The sequence below is a fragment of the Antedon mediterranea genome, chromosome 4 (genome assembly GCF_964355755.1).
Source record: "Antedon mediterranea chromosome 4, ecAntMedi1.1, whole genome shotgun sequence".
NCBI classification, from domain to species: Eukaryota; Metazoa; Echinodermata; class Crinoidea; order Comatulida; family Antedonidae; genus Antedon; species Antedon mediterranea.
Window position 1 is genome coordinate 21000506 of NC_092673.1, and position 19821 is coordinate 21020326.

General features: G+C 32.2%; 2 protein-coding genes across 5 annotated transcripts in view; one reads left to right on the top strand and one right to left on the bottom strand.

Moving 5' to 3' along the window:
• LOC140046865 (uncharacterized) overlaps positions 1-19821 on the top strand; it is an 86381-nt gene that overhangs the window by 61839 nt on the left and 4721 nt on the right. The gene's annotated exons all lie outside the window — the stretch shown is intronic.
• On the bottom strand, positions 46-19543 carry LOC140046862 (uncharacterized). Of its 4 annotated transcripts, none has more exons than XM_072091591.1 (21): positions 19414-19543; positions 18287-18500; positions 17049-17137; positions 16244-16353; positions 14602-14822; positions 13408-13645; positions 11456-11581; positions 10914-11046; positions 10267-10329; positions 9473-9526; positions 7721-7848; positions 7379-7507; positions 7132-7243; positions 6678-6823; positions 6035-6136; positions 5504-5614; positions 4414-4508; positions 3793-3952; positions 3212-3353; positions 2690-2811; positions 46-2434 (listed from the first exon to the last, which is right to left on the bottom strand). In XM_072091591.1, the coding sequence occupies exons 1-21, from the start codon at positions 19433-19435 to the stop codon at positions 2219-2221; spliced, it is 2733 nt and encodes a 910-aa protein (XP_071947692.1). In that variant the 5' UTR covers positions 19436-19543; the 3' UTR covers positions 46-2218. The 4 variants fall into 4 exon arrangements, with proteins under 4 accessions (XP_071947692.1, XP_071947691.1, XP_071947693.1 ...); XM_072091590.1 differs by having other exon boundaries at positions 16244-16356; XM_072091592.1 differs by lacking the exon at positions 9473-9526 and having other exon boundaries at positions 16244-16356.

The window sequence follows — 19821 nt, forward strand, 5'->3', positions numbered from 1 at the left end:
CGCGAGTCGCGACCCATGGGAATCAATGACCCGGAACGATGATGGCCAATCAGATTAGTGTTTTTTAGTCGCGGTTTATGATTGGTTAAATGTTTTTTTTATTTCACACACGGGGGACGGCGGATTTTTATTCTCATTATAGAATGAAGGAACCGTGTTACTGTAACTGCAAATGAATCAAGTAGTTTTCAAATTCATTAAGTAAAATGTATATTTATTTTCAAATAAAATAAAAAATAAAATGATAAATTCAATAATACTTTTTGTTATAAATCGTTGGCTTTCTATTTTAATTTTGAGACTTAAACAGAAAAAGGTAGATATATTGTAGGAATTTGCTGGGCAATGTTAAACAGTTTTTTTAATTAGGAAAAAGGTAATGTGTGCGCAAATATGAAGCATCTTAAAAAGTATTCAAGTGAAACATATACTTTAGGTTAAAAGTTTTAAAATGTTCTAAAAGATCCATGCTCAATAAAAAACTTATAAAAACCTAATTTATATATAAAATCTTTGTATGATAAAAAGAAAGGTAACTAGCTATAAACATTTGATTTTGTAATAATTCTTCTGTTTATAAATCAATTTATACATTTAAATGTGACTATAACGTAACTATATACAAAGAACAAATTATTTTTTAAAGCTTTAAAATTAGCAAACATAAAATAAAAATATGAGAAATTAAATTAAATGGAAGACGATACAGAGCTTTTAAAATAAACAGAAATCCAAGCAGCATTATAAATCGTAGTTCATACATACAATCGAATATTACAATATATTACCTCACATAAAACATTTAAAATTTAACAAAATCAACTTATTTGTATAGAAAAGTATAACCTTAAATTCTAAATCATAATTTGACACTTAAAACTTACATAGAAATATTTAGTAATACATTTAACAATACAAAGTATATAAATAATACTGTATTAACGAAAGAAACATATTCAAACATATCAACTTTTAAGCTTTAGTTGACAGCAGCCACCACAGCCTGACATAAATAATTACCATACTGACTTGGTTATAAGCTAAAGAATTTGTATGATAAACTGTATAAAACGCTATACATTTGCCCTGTATCTCCACACAAGTCATCAAGTAGATAACTTGGACACAGACTTGTTCATCATTTATATATCGTTTTATAATGAAATAGCTACACTTCACATGACAGAGCTACAGTACACTTTCACTTTCATGTATATCACTATTATTTGCACATAAACTTTTCTTTTTTATTTATATTTTATTTTATAAGTAAGAATAACATCGTTACACTTCACAATTTCACAAAACAAATGATTCAAATAGTAAACAAGCACATTTTTATGACACAAGGTCACCACATATTTTTTTAATTTGTCAACAATGATTCTCAAATGGTAAAAAATTTTGGGTTTATCAATTTATTATGGACAAAAAACATGATCGTTTATGGGAAGATACAAGAAGTTTGGCAAGTGGGGACTAAACACGGGATATGAGATTCTCCCACAAACCAATTATTTCTATTAAGTCATTTTCCTTGCTTTTCACATTGAGTTCATTCAGTCCTACGGTATTAGAAATTTAGATTTAATGTAACAAAGAATTAAAAAAACAAAAAATTTGTTTTAAGAAAAAAATGTTGTTTTAATGTTCTCTAATGTCAAAAAAGGTGTTCATTTTACCTGAAACATATTAAGTAGATGGAATGTAAGTAAAGTAATGTAAATATAGGAAACAGATCAAGGCTAGCAATACTGTTATCTTTTTAGGGCATTGAGAGGACTGAAACCCCATGAAACTGATCAAGGCTAGCAAAACTGTTTTCATAGGGCATTGAGAGGACTGAAACCCCATGAAACTGATCAAGGCTAGCAAAACTGTTTTCATAGGGCATTAAGGGGACTGAAACCCCAGGAAACTGATCAAAGGTAACAACACTGTTTCCTTAGTGTATTGAGAGGACTGAAGCCCCAGCAGACAGATCAGGGCTAGCAACACTGTATTCTTAGGGCACTGAGAGGACTGAAACCTTCGGAAACAGATCAAAGGTACAACACTGTTTCCTTAGTGTATTGAGAGGACTGACAGCAGACAGATCACGGCTAGCAACACTTTTTTCTTAGGGCATTGAGAGGACTGAAACCCTAGGAAACAGATCAAGGCTAGCAACACCGATTTCTTAGGGCCTTGGGAGGACTGGGACGTTATAGGGAACACATTAATCAAGACTTGGCCTAATTTCATCATCAACACTAATCGCTTTCATTTTACAAAAGCTAGCTTTTCGGCTGGCTTGTAACACTGATGTGTTTGTTGACTCTTTCTTCTTCTGTAATGCTACAACTATCCTAGCAACAGCGTCTCCTATTTCATCAATTCCGGCATTTTTATCCCCTAGCAACTCCCAGTCATCTGAACTTACACCATCTGGTACCTGTAAATAAATCATACAAAACTTTTTTCAGTCTCAAAAATAATAGTAACGTATAATAATAGTGATTAGTTTCTATTATAATGTGCCATATGATACTTTATAATTTTTGATTCATAAAGTTTTAAAAAACAAAGAAATATGTTGGAATTACAGGAAACCATAATATGTAAATTGTGAACCTTAAGAATTTTCAGGTTTCATAAGAACTTTTAGGCTTCTAGTGATTTTATTTATGAAGATTTGTTTTTTTCTTACCTTGAATATTTTTTCAGGAACATTAAACTTTCCGCCAGCTGCTCCACCAGTGCACTTGACTGGAATGACAACATGCTCACTCCATGCAAACTGCTCGGCTTCGTGTGCTGCACCTGGACCTCCTAAAAACATACATTTATATTGTAATCATGAATACATAAATTGCGAGTGAGGGGTCGAGCGGATAAGACAGTGGAACCATAATTACGTAGCCATAACATCGGCAAAGGTTCAAAGCTCACTCGCTCTGGTGGTAGAATGAGTCTTCTCGGATAAGGACTATGAACCGTAGGTCCAGTGTACACATCTAGCTTATTTGCACTTTAAAGAACCTAGTACATCTTTTGAGACATGTAGGGGGTTACTCTGGTGTATTAGTACACACACAGTCTCTATCACACATGGCCAATGATCATAATTGAGGTCAGTCAGTCAGTCAGTAATAAATAAATAAGCGATTATATGCATTTAATTTTAAAATATTATTTTTACAAAAAACAACCTTTAAGACGCTGAACTTACCCTCAATAAGGATACAGATGTCAAATACTTGTGATACAATGTTCTCACGGTCTCGCACACTCTCACCGTGAAACAATGTTTCACCAAAATTCACACTGCGAAATGTCTTGTCTTCGTTTTGACTACCCTGTTTACTGCGGTCCTGTTTATAATTACAAAACAAAGCTTATATAATTTAAATATAAAAATTGTATTTTTTTTTGTCAGATAATATGCTAACTTCTTATAGCCTACTGGGCACATAAGTTATTTAAGAGTTTTTAGTCAACATTGTACACTAGGATTGTACTAATCCAATTTTGTTATCATACAAGTGTAGACCTGTGGCCATACTCATCATTCACACTTAGGGAAAACATTTTCCATTAAAATTTTAAAAAATCTCCTGTCTTAGTAAATACAGTTTAAGGGAAGTACTTACAAATTTATTGAGTGAAATATTTAGGTAAAACATCTCACTTAAGTGTGATTGGTGAATACGCGGAAACTGTGCAAAGCTTAAATGCATGCATTTATTTATTTTTATTTCTCCACAAACATTATTCGCGCAAACAAGTTCACCTAGGCTTTATGCAACTTACTTCATAATCTTTGATTGGTAGTATATGCCATGTATTTGCTGGTTTCTTGAGCTGTATTCTGGTGTCATAGAAACTCCTAGAGACTAGTTTACCAACGCCAAAGAAACCGCCTGTTGCCAAACCAATGTAATCTATTTTTGCTAATGATTTACCTATAGCTCTTCACAAGGTAAAAACAATAATAAGGTCAGTTGTAGTAGTAATTATAATGTCAAAACGGTCTTAAATGTTAAATGTATTTATTCATCCTCAAGCTTAACGGGAAACTAAGGAAATTTGGATTAGGCCCTCTACAGACCCACGATATTATCATTACACCATCACTCTCTGTTATATACATCACCTGCCACTATTTCTATATGGTTTCCCGTCCATAACGCAACGTGATCTGACAAGAACCGGTGTTTTAACGCAGTATGCCTTGTAGGATAAAACTAAAGAATGTAATGGTGATACAAGCTATCGTGTTTAAAGAAAGTTTATACTAATAAATTTTAAATATTGACTCTCTCTGCTTATACCCGTGTAAATGAAGTTCAAAGTCTATAACTCAAGGACCACAATTGATATACAGTATTAATTATTATTTGAAATATGTAGCAGATAACTTTACAAACTTACCGGCAGATCTGTTCACTTTTATCATAAAAAAAGCGTGTTCCTCCAGAGATGTAAACACATTTTTTCAAGGGAAGTGAGCATTTTAAGTCGTGCACCTGAAACATTTAGTAAATAATAATGAAGCTCTTTATACATGAAATGGTTAGATTCAAGTCATGGTTAGGCTTTCAGCACCATATTCTCATCAGGGAATGTAATATGTACTATCATCTAGTGTTAAAGACCCATTCTCTACAATTGTTGACGTTTTGTAAAAATAATGCATATATATTACCGTAAAAACATTAAACCAGGGTATTCCTTGTCTTGGATGTACGTTTTATGGTAAATTATGATTAAAAGAGAGAAACAATGCACTACCTAAGTAGCTCGCGGTGAATGTCGTCTCACGGACGGTCTTTAGGCCTAGCCTAGCTAGGCTTAGTTTTGTAGGCCTAGCTGGTAAACAATAGTAACGTACGAACATCGTACACTAGCTATAGGTCTAACCTGACCTTGTCTAGTTGCTGCATTGATTGTCTTTCTGAATCCGTAATACCAATCGGGGGAAACCTAGTATTTTCGCTGAAAAGTTACGATTCTTTCATTTATTTTAGCCTTAACGATCGATCGAAAGTAGGTGAATCACAGAATAAAAACTAAAATATCAATCCATGCGCAATGCATGTTGGGATTTATAGCAGACCGCTAAAATTATTAGAATCAACTTATTTTTCACATTTTGAACCGTTCATAGACAAAAGTTTATTGCGATAAAAGTTATCGCAATAGGACCATGTAGTATTCATTTTTACATTAAATGTAAGTTGTGACCTTAAATTGGATCTAAAAAACGTAGGGAATGGGATTTTAATGGTTGATGGTCCTTTAATTATCAACCATTGATCTATCTCTAAATGTATAATAACACTATTCAAGTTTTACTTACAAACTGTAAGTGACTATAACTGAATCTGGTAGAAGAATATTTTAATTTATTGGACCTCTGTGTTTTGTCTTTGTTCTTTGACATTGTAACTGTTTGTTTGTCTGGGCCTTCTTGGAAGATTTATGTTTAAAACTGTAACTAAACTAAAATAAGGTTACTCACATGATTATCAAATTCTGCCTCTTTAGTAGCCTCCGCTTCAAACTCCTTGGGATCAAATGCTTTCTTAACTCGACTCAAGAGGGAGTCTTTATACCCTGTACGCTGCACATCCTAATTACCAAATAGAACAAAATGTAAATAATTTTGTTATATTTATTAATTTCAGCAAACAAGAGATAAAAACAATGAGTAAAGCTCTGTCTACACTATCAAACTCTATGTGACAACAAAATGTCCATATATGGACATGATGATGCCATATCACTACCATATTTGGGCAAATAACACTTTTGTTGTCAAACTAGTTTGATAGTGTAGACAGAGCTTTACGTGTTGAAAAGATTCATAGGATTTTATTTATAAATTTATAATCAAATGTAAATGATGTTTAAACTGGAAAGGTATTTATCATCATTCTCAAGCTTAACTGGATTTGTATTAGGCCAATAGAGTAGCGCCTACCAGATCAGCACACTGGGAGATGATCGATTAGTGGGTACTGGCGTAATCATATGCAATATGTAAACTGACCTCAAATGTACTTGTTCCTATTAACATGGACATCCATCCAGGCATTTCAAAGTGTTCGTAATTCAAAGGTACAACACGTTTACGATGTTCGCAATAAAACACCTACATTATAAAAAAAAAAAAAATTACCTATATTATACAGCAGAACACAATTGAGGTACTTTAAATCCATTTTACTCACAAACTATTTTGTAAGATGCAATAAGAAGTTTAATGTGTTCATACATCAAATCCCATTTTAGACACAGACACAGCTGCCAATCAAATTCAGTGCGACCATTGCTTGAACTAATCAACATTGTTTTATCATTGCATTCATTATTGTTTTAAGAAAATTCACCTGGTGAGCATGTGCAGAAAGGTTAAAAAAAAGGTCAATCACTGATTATCAAGACAGGATTAAAGACAGTGCGTAATGGCTATTAGCACTCACTGGCTAAACCCAGAGCTTATGGGGGTCCTGAGCAGTGCCCAGAGAAAAAAAACAGGCATTAAAATATTTCAAAAAAGGCTAAAAACATCCAGCGTTGGAGAGCCAATAATAGGGTTCCTAAACCAAAAGCCTCAGGCCTCTATGTTACGCTACTCATGATATAAAGCCTTCCTTTTGAACTATATACTATGTTTATTTTTCATACTTTACCTGTTGTTTGCAAGTCTTTGATTCAGCAAAAGCCTTTGAAAGAACAAATAACACTATACCAGATTCATCCACTCTCTGCTGAAACATGACCTTTGACCGACTCTCAGCTGACATGTCTTGTGTGCAGATTACAGGTATAGTTGAATCTAATAAAACAAAGTGTTTACTCTTTGATTTTATTTATGTTTTTATTTATTTTATTTTTGTTTGTTTTACTGTTGCGGTCAGTAAATAGTCGTTTGGTCTGTAGGTAGTCTGTTGGTCATTAAGTAGTCTGTTGGTCAGTAAATAGTCATTTGGTCAGTAAATAGTCGTTTGGTCTGTAAATAGTCGTTTGGTCTGTAAGTAGTCTTTTGGTCAGTATAGTAGTCTGTTGGTCAGTTCAGCTCCTAAATGAATCATCTGTGTTATTGTTTTTTCTTTGTCTTAATTCTTTACTATATTGTATCTTTACCTGATGATTGTGAAGACCCTTGTGTAGCACTGAAGTCACTGAACTCCATTAGTTCTGTTGTACACCATACCTCATATCCCTCACCTTCAAACAATTTTTTAATTTCATCCGCCTAAAAAATAAATTTTGTTTAGTCTAGTGAGTAGAACCTCTTATTCAGAGGACACCTCAATTAAGGGATCACTTTATTGGCTGCCCATATATAGGTTATACTATATTTATTTAATATTATTATTATTAAACTTACGAAATATGCTTGCTTTGGATGTACACCAATGACAACCAATGGTTTTCCTTCTCTGCTCTCCATGGTAACAAATGAGCTCCTACTAGCACTATTTGGGAGAACTGAACCATAACTCTTCAACATTGTGGCCTGAAAAAAACCAAAACATTCTACCAATGTTAACTAACAATAGTATAAATATAGCAGTAATAATTACCATTTTTCATCAAATTTATTTCAAAATATTTACAATTTCAGGTCAATTAGTGGAAATTAATGGTTCTCAGCTATAATATTTAATGCTGAAACAATTAATTTGAAGTTAAAAAAATGTTAAATATAAGTGATCACATGATAACATACCCTCCTTGTCAGTCCATTCTCTGTCTGTTTGTCCCTCAAATCTTTAAACCTTTCAGCAACTTCTCCAGATACATATTGTATATCAGTCATGTCCCATGAATACGTTTTCTCTCCATTGCCTGACTGGCCTACAGTGATTAGTAAAGCAAAAACGATCAGGTTAAAGGTTAACTAATTATTGTAACAACATGAAATAGTTTGATCTGATTGGTATGTTCATGACCTCTAATCTCCGGGTGTCCCATGTGCTCACGGTCACTACAAAGAGGTTAGATATAATTAAGATTGAAGAAGAAAATTCAGCAAAAGATTACTAAAGCTCTGTCTACACTATCAAACTTAATGTTACAACAAATATGATGTACGTATATATGGACATGATGATATCATGTCACTACCTATTTGGAAACATCACACTTTTTTGTCAAACTAGTTTGATAGTGTAGACAGAGCTTAACACTATAAGCATGCAATCATAGAAACATTACCATAGATAAAAATACTACTATACCTTAGAATCCCACATATTATTTGATATTAGTAGCTAATACTACAAAAAAAGAAAAACAGGCGAATGCAGGCTACATTGATATTAGTACTGTGGTATTACGAGGAACAGGCGAATGCAGGCTACATTGATATTAGTACTGTGGTATTACTAAGAACAAGTGAATATTGGCTGTATTAATACTTGGGGATAAAGTACACTTTAGGGTATTATGACAATGATATTATCTAACGGCCTTACCACGTTAATCACCAAAGTTAAGCAACGTTGGGCCCGGTTAGAGCTTGGATGGGAGTATTGGGTGCTGTATATGAAGCTGGGGACTCTTATGGCAACTGCATCTAGTTTATGCCTCAGACGTATTAGCTTATGCCTCTCCTCTGGCTAAGGTGGGCACTGGACAAGAGAAGCCCATATTAAACAGTCCTGGCTTATTCATTATTCAGATGAATATAAGACTAATTGGCACTGTCGTTTACAACAGAAGTCAGCCATCAACAAAAAAATTATCTAACAATACACATTTATTCAACATTTTAAGAAACCAAAGAGATAACCCAAGAAAAATGATAAAAGATATATTGTCCCCCTAAACAATTTCTTTTGTTGAATGTGTCATTTTTATTAATCTTTATTGTGAAGTTTTTGGAGGACAATACATCATGAATGTTTAGAAGCATGGTTTTCACAATGACAGTTATCTCTCCTGAAAGATTTTTGTTAGTTGGTTCAGTTTTTAAATAAAATGTAGTTAATGTTATTATTAATATTGTGTAATGTATAATTTTATTTATGTTAAATGATAAATAATAATAAAAAAACAAAAAAACTGATTATATTGTATAAAATAGAGTTCTGCGGTGTGACGTCACAACGATAGATGGCGCTGCATGGTTGCTAGCCAACTAAAAAATGCGTTCAACGCAATGACTACTTCAATAAGCCTATTCCAAACCATTGGTGACCTTGGAGTCACTCAGCCAGGCTGAACGCATTTTTGGTTGGCTAGCAACCACGCAGCGCCACCTACCGTTGTGACATCAGCACCATAGAACTCTATAAAGGATTTTTGACATTTTGTTTAAAATCAACAAGACACAAGGGACTACAAATAACCAATGCTATCAGATATTTTACATAATTGTATTTTGACTTTCTTCTCGTTTAATTTGATGTTAATAGCTTTATGGATAATCATCGCAAAAAAGTTTTGATTTAATTGTTCATAAATCCCCGTTATTTACCTGATATAACTTTCCCATGAAAGGAAGACATCAGAATTTTTGTAGTCCTTGTCTCTGAAATAAAATTTCTCCAACATTTTCAAAACAATAAAAAAAGATTTTTTTTTAATATCCGATATATGATAAATAAATAAATATTTATACTACAGTTTGGAAATATGATGTTAGATTAATCTTGAACATTTCAAATAAAGAAAGTTATTCATCAGAATACAGGAGTTTATTCCAAATAAACAAGGCAGATATAGTGAGTATTTGCTTTCCCATAACTATGAAGTTCTAACTGGGCCTAAAAACCCAATGATTTCACAAATTCAAGGAAATGAGTGAGACATTTGTTTGTTTATTATTTATTTTACCAGATATTCTACAAGTTCACATGGTTATAGGTATCATCAATATAACAAGGATTTTTAAAGGGTTTCATTTTTCATAGGGACAAAAATTGACAGAGCTAGGCAATAGTAGTTGAATATATCATCACTTCTTCTTTGGAAAGGTGTAAAAATGTGTCGAAAAAAAAACAATAATGCTTTCACAACAAATTGATAAATGTTGATTTTAGTGTATATTTCTGTGTGGACCATTATACTAACTGTAATAACTGAGGATAATTTGCCATTTTATGTAGGCAAAAATATATTCATAAATGTTGATTTTAGTGTGTATATGTGTATGGCACCATTATACTAATACCTGGTGGAGGAGTATTTTGTAATTTTACATGACAACAAAATTAATAAATGTTAATTGATTTTTAGTGTATATTTCTGTGTGGAACCATTATACTATACCTGAGGAGTATTTTGCCATTTTCCCAAATGCGCTGTTGTCTGATAGTGGTTTCTTAGACTTAACTGTTGGCAAGATTTCACACAGTTAGCAGAAAATGACTAATAACTACAAACAGAATATTGAAAGGTCACTGAACAGTCTTAAGCTCTTTCTTCACTACCAAACTAGTTTGACAAAAAAAGTGTGATGTGCCCAAATATGGTAGTGATATGACATGTCCATATGGGTATATCACATATTCATGACACATTTAAGTTTGATAGTGTAGACAGAGCTTTATCTTGCTAATAAAGGCATATTTTAAGCTGTATTTATTATTTCATAGAAGCTTAGAACTATCTTTTAGACAGATGATACATACATTCTATACTACAGAATATTGTTTTATGGTAAAATGGTAAATTCCATGGCAACAAATTTTTATTGGCTTTTCAGTATGATAACTTTACTTAATTAGAGAGATTCTATCCTAAATAGTTTTGGAATTTAGCAAGCAAAAGATTTATAGCATAGAATTACAAAGCTCACACACAACAACAAAGCAAAACATAGCTAAAAATAATAACAAAACACATTCAAGTCTACATATTATGATGGATAAAACTCAGGACCAATGTAACATGCAATATGACAATTGACAGCCTACCGTTAGAAAGATCAGGCCTTTTCCATGCAATGAACTGCGTGGTTGCAAACTGAATAGCAAGACACCCAGGAGGCCACGTGTCTAGAAAGTTTACTGGAACTATAAACTTCCCGAGTACATCTGCTAATTTGATCTTCAAAGCACAAAATGAAAACCATTTTAATAACAATACAGATATTTTATTTATAAGATATAATTTTAGTGATTTAAATCACTAAAAAGATCAATTTCTTTTCTGAAGATGAACACACATTCATGAAATAATATTCGTAATAATATAAGTAAAGCTCTGGACTACCTCTAGGATTTAGTCCTGGACTATCCTAAAAAGATATTTATGAATGTGGTTTTATACGCCTATCCACCACATTACGTTGATTTATTGCTATTCATTAATATCAATATTAATATTGTAAATTAGCTTTATAACCTTATGCATCACATTATTATGTTAATTGTACTGTGTCAGTATGGATTCAACATATGCTTTGGGTCTACAAATGTATTTATTGAACGATACAAAATGAAAATTTTTCTTTTACCTCTCTATTTGTCCATTGTGTTTGACCATAAGCTGGAGTTAGGAGTGGAAGAAATACTTCACAATTACTAACAGCAAAGTTTAAACTGTCTTGCCAGTCTGTTCCACATCGTATCTCATGTACATCCTACAGGACATAATGTAAAAAGGATATTAGAAATGCACTGGACAAGGACTAGCAGTATAAGAAGAGTAAAATCATAGCATACATAAACCTAGAGTCTACACTATCAAACTTTATGCGACAAAAAAATGTGATGTGCCCATATATGGTAGTGATATGTCCAAGTATGGTTGTGATATGATATCATCATGTCCATATAGGCACATCACATTTTTCTGTCACCTAAAGTTTGATAGTGTCTGTTACTAAACATTTGAGGAAGCCAATCAGTCAAGGGTTTAGGAGGCGAGAGACTGATCATTTTCGAAACAAGAGGTAAACTTTGATCTGGCTGAGATCAACGTCCTGTTGTTAGATTGCCTTGTTTATAGCATTTAAATGTCCGATTTTTGTCCATGAACAGAGTCATTGTGAGTTATTCATGTCAATTTAAACACATATAATAAATCATGTACACACGCCTGAAGAGATACAGATGATTCACTGATACTATAACTTATTTTTATATAAAAAGTAATTTTATTGGTTGAGGGAATTTAGAATAAATTTTGCTTTTAAATATCACCAAGTTGCATAACTAATTAACTTCATAATTTACTATTAATCTAAACATTTTAATTAAGACACCTTCTTCCATCATCTGTCTTCTCACACATTTTACAAACAGTTTTGCGAATGTACACACTCAATGCAAAAACATAACATATAACATCCTTTTACAAAAAAGAAATAAAAAAGAATCAAGTATTGATATATACTGTGCTTGACTGATACTTCATGAGATTGATATTTCATGTGATTGATATATCATGTGATTGATATATCATGTGATTGATATATCATGTGATTGAAATATCATGTAATTTGTATAATTTGATTGACTGATATACCATGTCATGTGACAAACATATTACAAACATGCCAAAATCTGAATTTTTTTTAAATGGGAGGTGGTGTTTTTTATAGGTCAACAGCACCTTCTATTTATTATTGACACCAGGAGAAATAAGGAGTGCAGTGTTTGACGTGACATATCCATGTGGTGAATATGTAATGAAAATCCCCTTCCGATGTGAGGAAAATCGGTTTAAAAAAAAATTATGACAGTAGATGTTCGTAGAATGGCTTAAATTTCGTAAATTTGCTTGTGTATAAGCTTTTTTGTTATATTTAATGCACAAACAACACATACATCAAGTTCAGTTATCTTTGTAATCTGGGAGAAAATATGGAAAACCAAGAGCACAATGTAAGGCCAGGATACGAGTCTAACATATGGCAGTCTCTCCGCCAAAACGGGAGTGTTGGCTTGTATATATTTTGGTATATTTATCCACATATAAATCAATACAAAAATACATACATTATTACTAATGCAGCCCAACGAGCTGAATTGCAGAAATAATATATTAGCCTAAATTGATTGATTGACATCAGAAAAGCTACGAGAAAGTTACGAAAAACACACAGTACGGGGAAAAAAAACCGTAGTCAGGCACAAATTTTGTGGTCAATGTATATATTTAGATATGTAATAAGTGAATGTTTTAAGGTTTTTTATTCATGTATGTTTTTAATTGTATGGTACAATATCTAATTTTATTAAGATATTTCTATTTTTATAGCAATTTTAACTAATTTTTAGTCATTTGTAATACATTCATTTCAGTCCTTGACTGTTGTTTTGTAATATATTTTTATATACCGAATAAATAAAAAATTAAAAAAATATCAAACAATTGCAACAAAATTGCACGTATGATATCATGTGATTGGTTGATATTCCACCAGAAAAGATTTATTATCAAATTAATAATTCAGACACTTACTAGATAAACACTGAACCCCTCTTCTTCTAAACCTTCTTTCAAATCCAAAGCACATTGTGTTGCCTCTGCTCTAACGTAACTAATCACAACTTCCTTGGCTAGTTGCTCATTTTCAAATGGCACAGGTGAGTTTGGTTGTGTTCGTGGCAAAGAAGGGGATTTTGAAGCAGAATGATTGACAACAGTTAGAGAAGAAGTTGATGGTTGATGACTATGACTATGTACACGTGTCGGTGTTCTAAAGAAAAAATGTTTAAGATGTAAAACCAAACCAAAAACATGAAAAATTAAGATTAATAAAATCAGACTTTAAATAGGCCATTTAACAGTTTTAATCAAGTTATTAACTTCTGTAAAAAAATATATAATTATTTCACTTAAAAAACGATAAAAGAAATGTTTAATTTTAAACAAAAACCATTGTCTGACAGTGACAGACATATTTTTTGCTTTAAATTACATTTTTTCAGGCAAATAATTTTGTTTTCAATCCAGTTTTTGGTCAAAGTGAATAAATATTAAGTGTAATTCTGTTCATTTGAATTTGTTATTTCATTCCAGCTTTATTCAGGATTTACATTAATATAATAAAATATAACTAGTACAAATATGGTATAATCGAGAAACTCCCTATAGTCAAATGATTATGATAATGCCTTGAAAGAGGTGTACACTTCATATAGACGCATACATAACTTCTGTTTAAGAAAGCAAGAGAACATACTGTACCTTGCTATTGTGATCACTACTTATTGTAATTGCTTCTCTCCTCAGAGGGAAAAAGGGCTATTTTGGTTTATTCAGAAAGCTAGGCATAAAATAGCCAACTGGAGGAATTAGCAATGCTCGAGCAAAGTCTATCAAATGTAATTGATGTTTGGAACCAATTTAATAATGGAACAACAGACCAAAAATTATGTATGTTCTTGGTTCTTCCTACAAATATTGAAGTTGTATTCGATAGATTTGGTAAAGGTTTCACCAAATGGGCATGGAAAAGTAGAAGGGAAAGCAACAATAAAAATGCTATAGTTCTTTGCTTTTTAAATCCTGTATTACTTTTGTTTATGTTATTTCCTTGTAAATGGGCCTATTGTTATTTTTTTATTTTTTTATTTTACTTACTCTGTGCCACGTGTTTCAAAAGTGTAGCTTTCAAAATAAATTATTATTATTATTATATTCAACACTTACGGTTTAAGCACCTTCTGTGGAGGCGAGTCTGAAGAGTCTATTTCTTCCATTGGCTCAACAACCTCCTCTCGTCTGTCGGCACCAGCACCAAATACATAAACACTAGCACCAGATATGATATCAAGAACTGATAAAGAAGATTCTTGTGATGGGCAGATTGGCCATTGGTTACGATCTAAGAAGATTATATCTGTAGTACATGACCATGACCTGCCACCAAGCTGAAAGTTTCAATATACATGTAAAGTCAATGTTTGTCCCATTACAGGGCTTGACATTTATCCTAGTAGGTCCTTTTTCTGCTGCCCAAAAATAATGGATGGTTAATAACTGTGTGAATAAATTAACCCCAATTTCTTGGCAGCAGAAACAGGACAAATTGTCAATAACCTGTTAAATGGCAGCCTGAAAATAACAGTTAAAAACAGCCAATCGATTTGGTGTTAGATTATTTGATTGACAGCCTTTGACTTGAGTCAACTACACTGCAGTTTGAACTGACTGCCAGTGCCAATTGCATTTTGGGTACTGATTCTGTCTGCGATCATACGGTCTATATAAAAATTATAATTTTGAAATAAATTGTTTATTTAGCGCTATGGAGAAGAAACACCTAGTAAACTAGCAAAAGATTTTTATAATTGCTAGCTAGTTAAAAATGTCAAAACTTGCTACAACAAATTTGCTAGTTACAGTAGATATTTACAACTAACAAAACAAAAAATATTGATATTAGTTAATTTACCAATAAAATGTATAGTAATTTCAACTTCAATATAATTTTGAATATAATTTAAAGTATTATAGATACGGGAAATCAACAGAAAACATTAAAACAGTAGAAACTTAAAATTATACATGATATTACCAGGGTTGTTATTACTATTTGAACTAGTTATGAATAGAAAGAGGAAGTGAGCGATGATCACATGCTGTGAACTCTTGACCTTATAGTTGTATTAGAAAAAAAATCAAGCTCATATGTTTATGCAGCTCACCAAAATGGATTGTGATTTATAGGAGGAATTCCAAAGTACATTACAGCTATCTTAAGCTGTGTTTTATACAACAACCTAAATTTGAACACTTCTTTAATTTTTAATATGCAAAACAAGCAAAATTAAGACAAGTAGCCTTTTTCACAATTATAATCACCTTAAAACAGAATCTCTACAATGAAATGATGACGCTACTACGTTGGATGGCTCCCTCTTGAGGGCGTGGTTACGGATGCGTGCATTATCCGATAGGGGTGCTATGTTATATATACACAGATTTTTCTTTTTCGTAAATTGTATCCTCTCTTCGGAGAGAGAGGCTATATTGTCGGTTTATCCAGGTAAGCAGGCACGAAATAGACTCTACAATGTTATACGCCACACTTCTTGTAGGCGTGTTGAATGCATGTAATATTAATAGCATGTTGTATAAACGCACCCTAAGTTGGAGTTGCGAATCAATATAAAGAATATAAAATACTATAATGTTAATTAAATATCTCATTTTTGTGATATTAAAAAAAAGTAATAATGTAAAGTGATAGGTTGATGAGAAAATAACATTTTTTTAAATTATCTACAGTACAATCTTGTAATTTATGGTAATTTAATCTCATTATATAATAAAAGAATAAATTAATTACCTGAGAGGCTACAGCTCGTCTGAGATCAGAAACCATTAATGTTAAGCTGGAGACAAATACAAAGCCTAAGGCAGTTCCATCTTTCGTAATAATTCCAACTCTAGGCCGATCTACTGACAGAGATGATAATAATTAGATAAATATTTAATTACCATCTTTAATGAGGGTGGCCTAACAGTTCCATAAGATATTAAAGATGTATTTCCCAAAAAAACATGAAAAATGAAGATTAATAAAATCAGATTTTGAATAATGTAGGTCATTTTGCAGTTTATTCCTCTTTCCATAGAAAAAAAAACAAAAATAATAATTTCAGTTATAAAAAGACATAAAATTGGTTAAATTAAAGAACTCATTGTCTGACAGGCAATGGGATTCCGTTTTAAATTATGATATATATATATATATTTTTTTTAATCTAATTTTTACAAAAAAAAATCTTTTTTCAGGGGGGAAAATATGAAAAGGCAATCAGTCCATCACAACTAAATAAAATGCATTTGTATAAGAAAGTAGGAGTTGTAGTTACAGTATATCTTAGTATTTCTTGGTAAATTATCATGAACTAAATTAGCAAAGAATCACTAAATAGTTTAAGTTAATATAAAACAAACCAAGGCAAGCCATTTCAATAAATAATATGTCCAATGGTTTCATTTCTGTATCAATGAATTGATAAACTATGGTTATACTAGCAAACAAAGTATCACTGATATATAATGTTTGATTTAAAGTTTGATGAAAATAATACTAATTACTGTATTAAAAGTCTTGCAGGACCTCAAAAACAAAAACATTTACTTACCAAATCCAGGCTGAATTTTAATGACGCCGTTTTCATTGATAAGATGTTGAATTTTAATTAGAGCTTCTTGTATTGATGCTACAGGCCATCTGATTGAATACAAATGAGATAAAGGCTGATGACAACAAATTATTTGCTTCAAAAGTGAAGCCTTGTCTACACTATCAAACTTTATGTGCAAAAAAATGTGATGTGGCCATATATGGACATGATGATGTTATATCACTACCATAATTGGGCGTCTTGCATGCTATATTGGAAGACAACAATCATCTTCTTCATAACGACATTATCGGCTCCGTTATCGTTAAAAGTTGGTAAGATGAGGATGGTGAACGTGCAGACGGACCGTTACAAGTACTCGTTCTACCCAGCTGGGATACAAAAGATTTGTTAGATAGTTCTTTCTTCCCCTTATATTCATTTTAGGCAAGCCAAGATAATTTATGATGTAATTTTCATTTATATTGGACAATAACATGTATCTGTATATCACTACCATATTTGGGCACATCACACTTTTTTTGTCAAACTAGTTTGATAGTGTAGACAGAGCTTTAAAGCGTTTAATTCACTGGAGTTTGAATCATGGCAGAGCACAGAATATGGCTGCATCACGTCGGCCAATTAGATTAGATACGCCTGTGTTTCAGTAGATTAATCAAGAAATTATTTAATGAATTGCGATAAAAATATCCTCCTGTAAATATCTTCTGATGTGGTTGTATTGTACTTTATTTTAGGTCTTTATAAGTACAATATACTAAATTTTGTTTTTGAACAGTGACCCGCATTCTGAGTACAGCTGTCACGAGTTAAAATCATCTTAACTAAAGCACTGGACTTAATTTGGTCAAATTAACCGAGTTGCTGACCAAGAAAAGTCCATTATGACCACTGGCTACAATTCTCACATGGTTAGATTAACCAAGTCCAATGGTTACTTCTACCGACCACTGCCTGCCCAGTGTATATACTAGTTCTACTTTCCATAGTCTCTCTGTAAAACTATTACAGTACTATGACTAAAAAGTACAATCCGAAGTGTGACTCGGGTTAACACATGACATTCACCATGTGAGTCAATCGGTTTTTTTTCCCAGTAAATTTCAGAAAAATCAAGGTAAAACAAACTGCACAAAAATATCCAAGTGCGAAAAATGGTTAAATGTTCCGATGACATTGGGTAAAGTTACTGTGGTTAAATTATAAGGAAGTGATCATGTCATGTCTTTTACCCTTGTTTGGTATAGAACTTGAAAGATTGTGGAAGTGTATCCAATTGCACGTGCATGAGTCCTCTCATTGACTGCGCCGTAGTAGATATGTTCGCTAAAATAAATCCTAACATTGTCTCTGCATCGTTGCTAGTCTGCTGGGCGATCGTTTCACTTGTGACGCATATGCCAACAAGTACATCATCCCCACTGGCTAGAGTACCATTGCTTTCTTCTGTGGAATAAAGATTGACTACAGTGTAGTAATAATGCACAGTATTTACTGTACCTTCATCCTAGGACTTTTTTTTTATTTGCATAAGATCGACTTTTACCTTTATTTTTAGAACTTAATATTTGATATATTAATAATATATATATATTTTTTGTAGTGTACTTTGAATTGATTGCTATTAATATTAATGTTCTCTGAGATTTCGATGATATTTATGATATGATGATATTTTTAATTCAAATCAAACTACAATTAAAATTTGAAGTAAAAAGGTAAAAGCTAAAAAGGTTCAAATCAAAGTCATGAAAAGGGTTGCCGGGTATAGGGTTTATGATAATGTACATAATGTTATAAAATATTTTTTTGATTTATAAAATACTGATTAGGTTATTCCGAAACTGAAGACTGCTATCTGTGACAAGTGATGTTTTGTTTTTATTGTTGACGGGTTGCAATGAATGGAAATTTAAAGTTTAATAATATTTTTACTGATTTTAACTTGTTTCTGGAAAGAAAAATATAGGTTTTAATACTAAAAGCATGTTAATAACATCCCTTTATATCATATTCATATCACCACATAAAAATGGCAGTCAATCATAGTTCATACGCCTAATTAATATTCATAGAATAGAAACTTTCTCTCTTCCACCCTCTCTCCCCCGAAGTTTGAAAAGTCATCAAACCCGGATTAATATTTCAGCTAGGCCTAACCTAGGTAGTTAGCTAGCCAAGCCTACTACTTATTACAGATGATAGCCTACTAGCCTAGCTACTAGGTCTACATAGCCTACACTACACATTACATGATTGAACACCGTCCACACGTAGTTTAGGGCCTATCCGCCTAGCTAGCTAGGCTTTTTCAGAAATTATATATTATATTTTTGGGTGTTTAAAAGCTGAAACTTACCAGGTGGAAGCGCTTCTGCCATCTTAAAAGTTCGACGGGAAATGACAACAATGATTCCACATTACACGTTCCGGAAAAAACGGCATATAAAGATGACAATATAATCCCCAAAAAATCATGTACATCCCCTTTTTACCACCACCGCTCTTTGATTCATGTGCCGACGACGATCAAAACACAATACACGCCCTCTATCAAACATTGCAAAAACGTTGGTAGCGTCCCATACCTCTTTTTCCTCCGTATGTCGTCTGCTGATAACTTTTAATTTATTTGTTTTTAAAAAATTGAATAATTCTGAAGAATATAGAATATATGTAAATATAAATAGTTTAAATAATATTTCATATACAAATTATATACCTTTGTTTGTTTAATATGAATATTGATTAAGTTATGTAAATATGA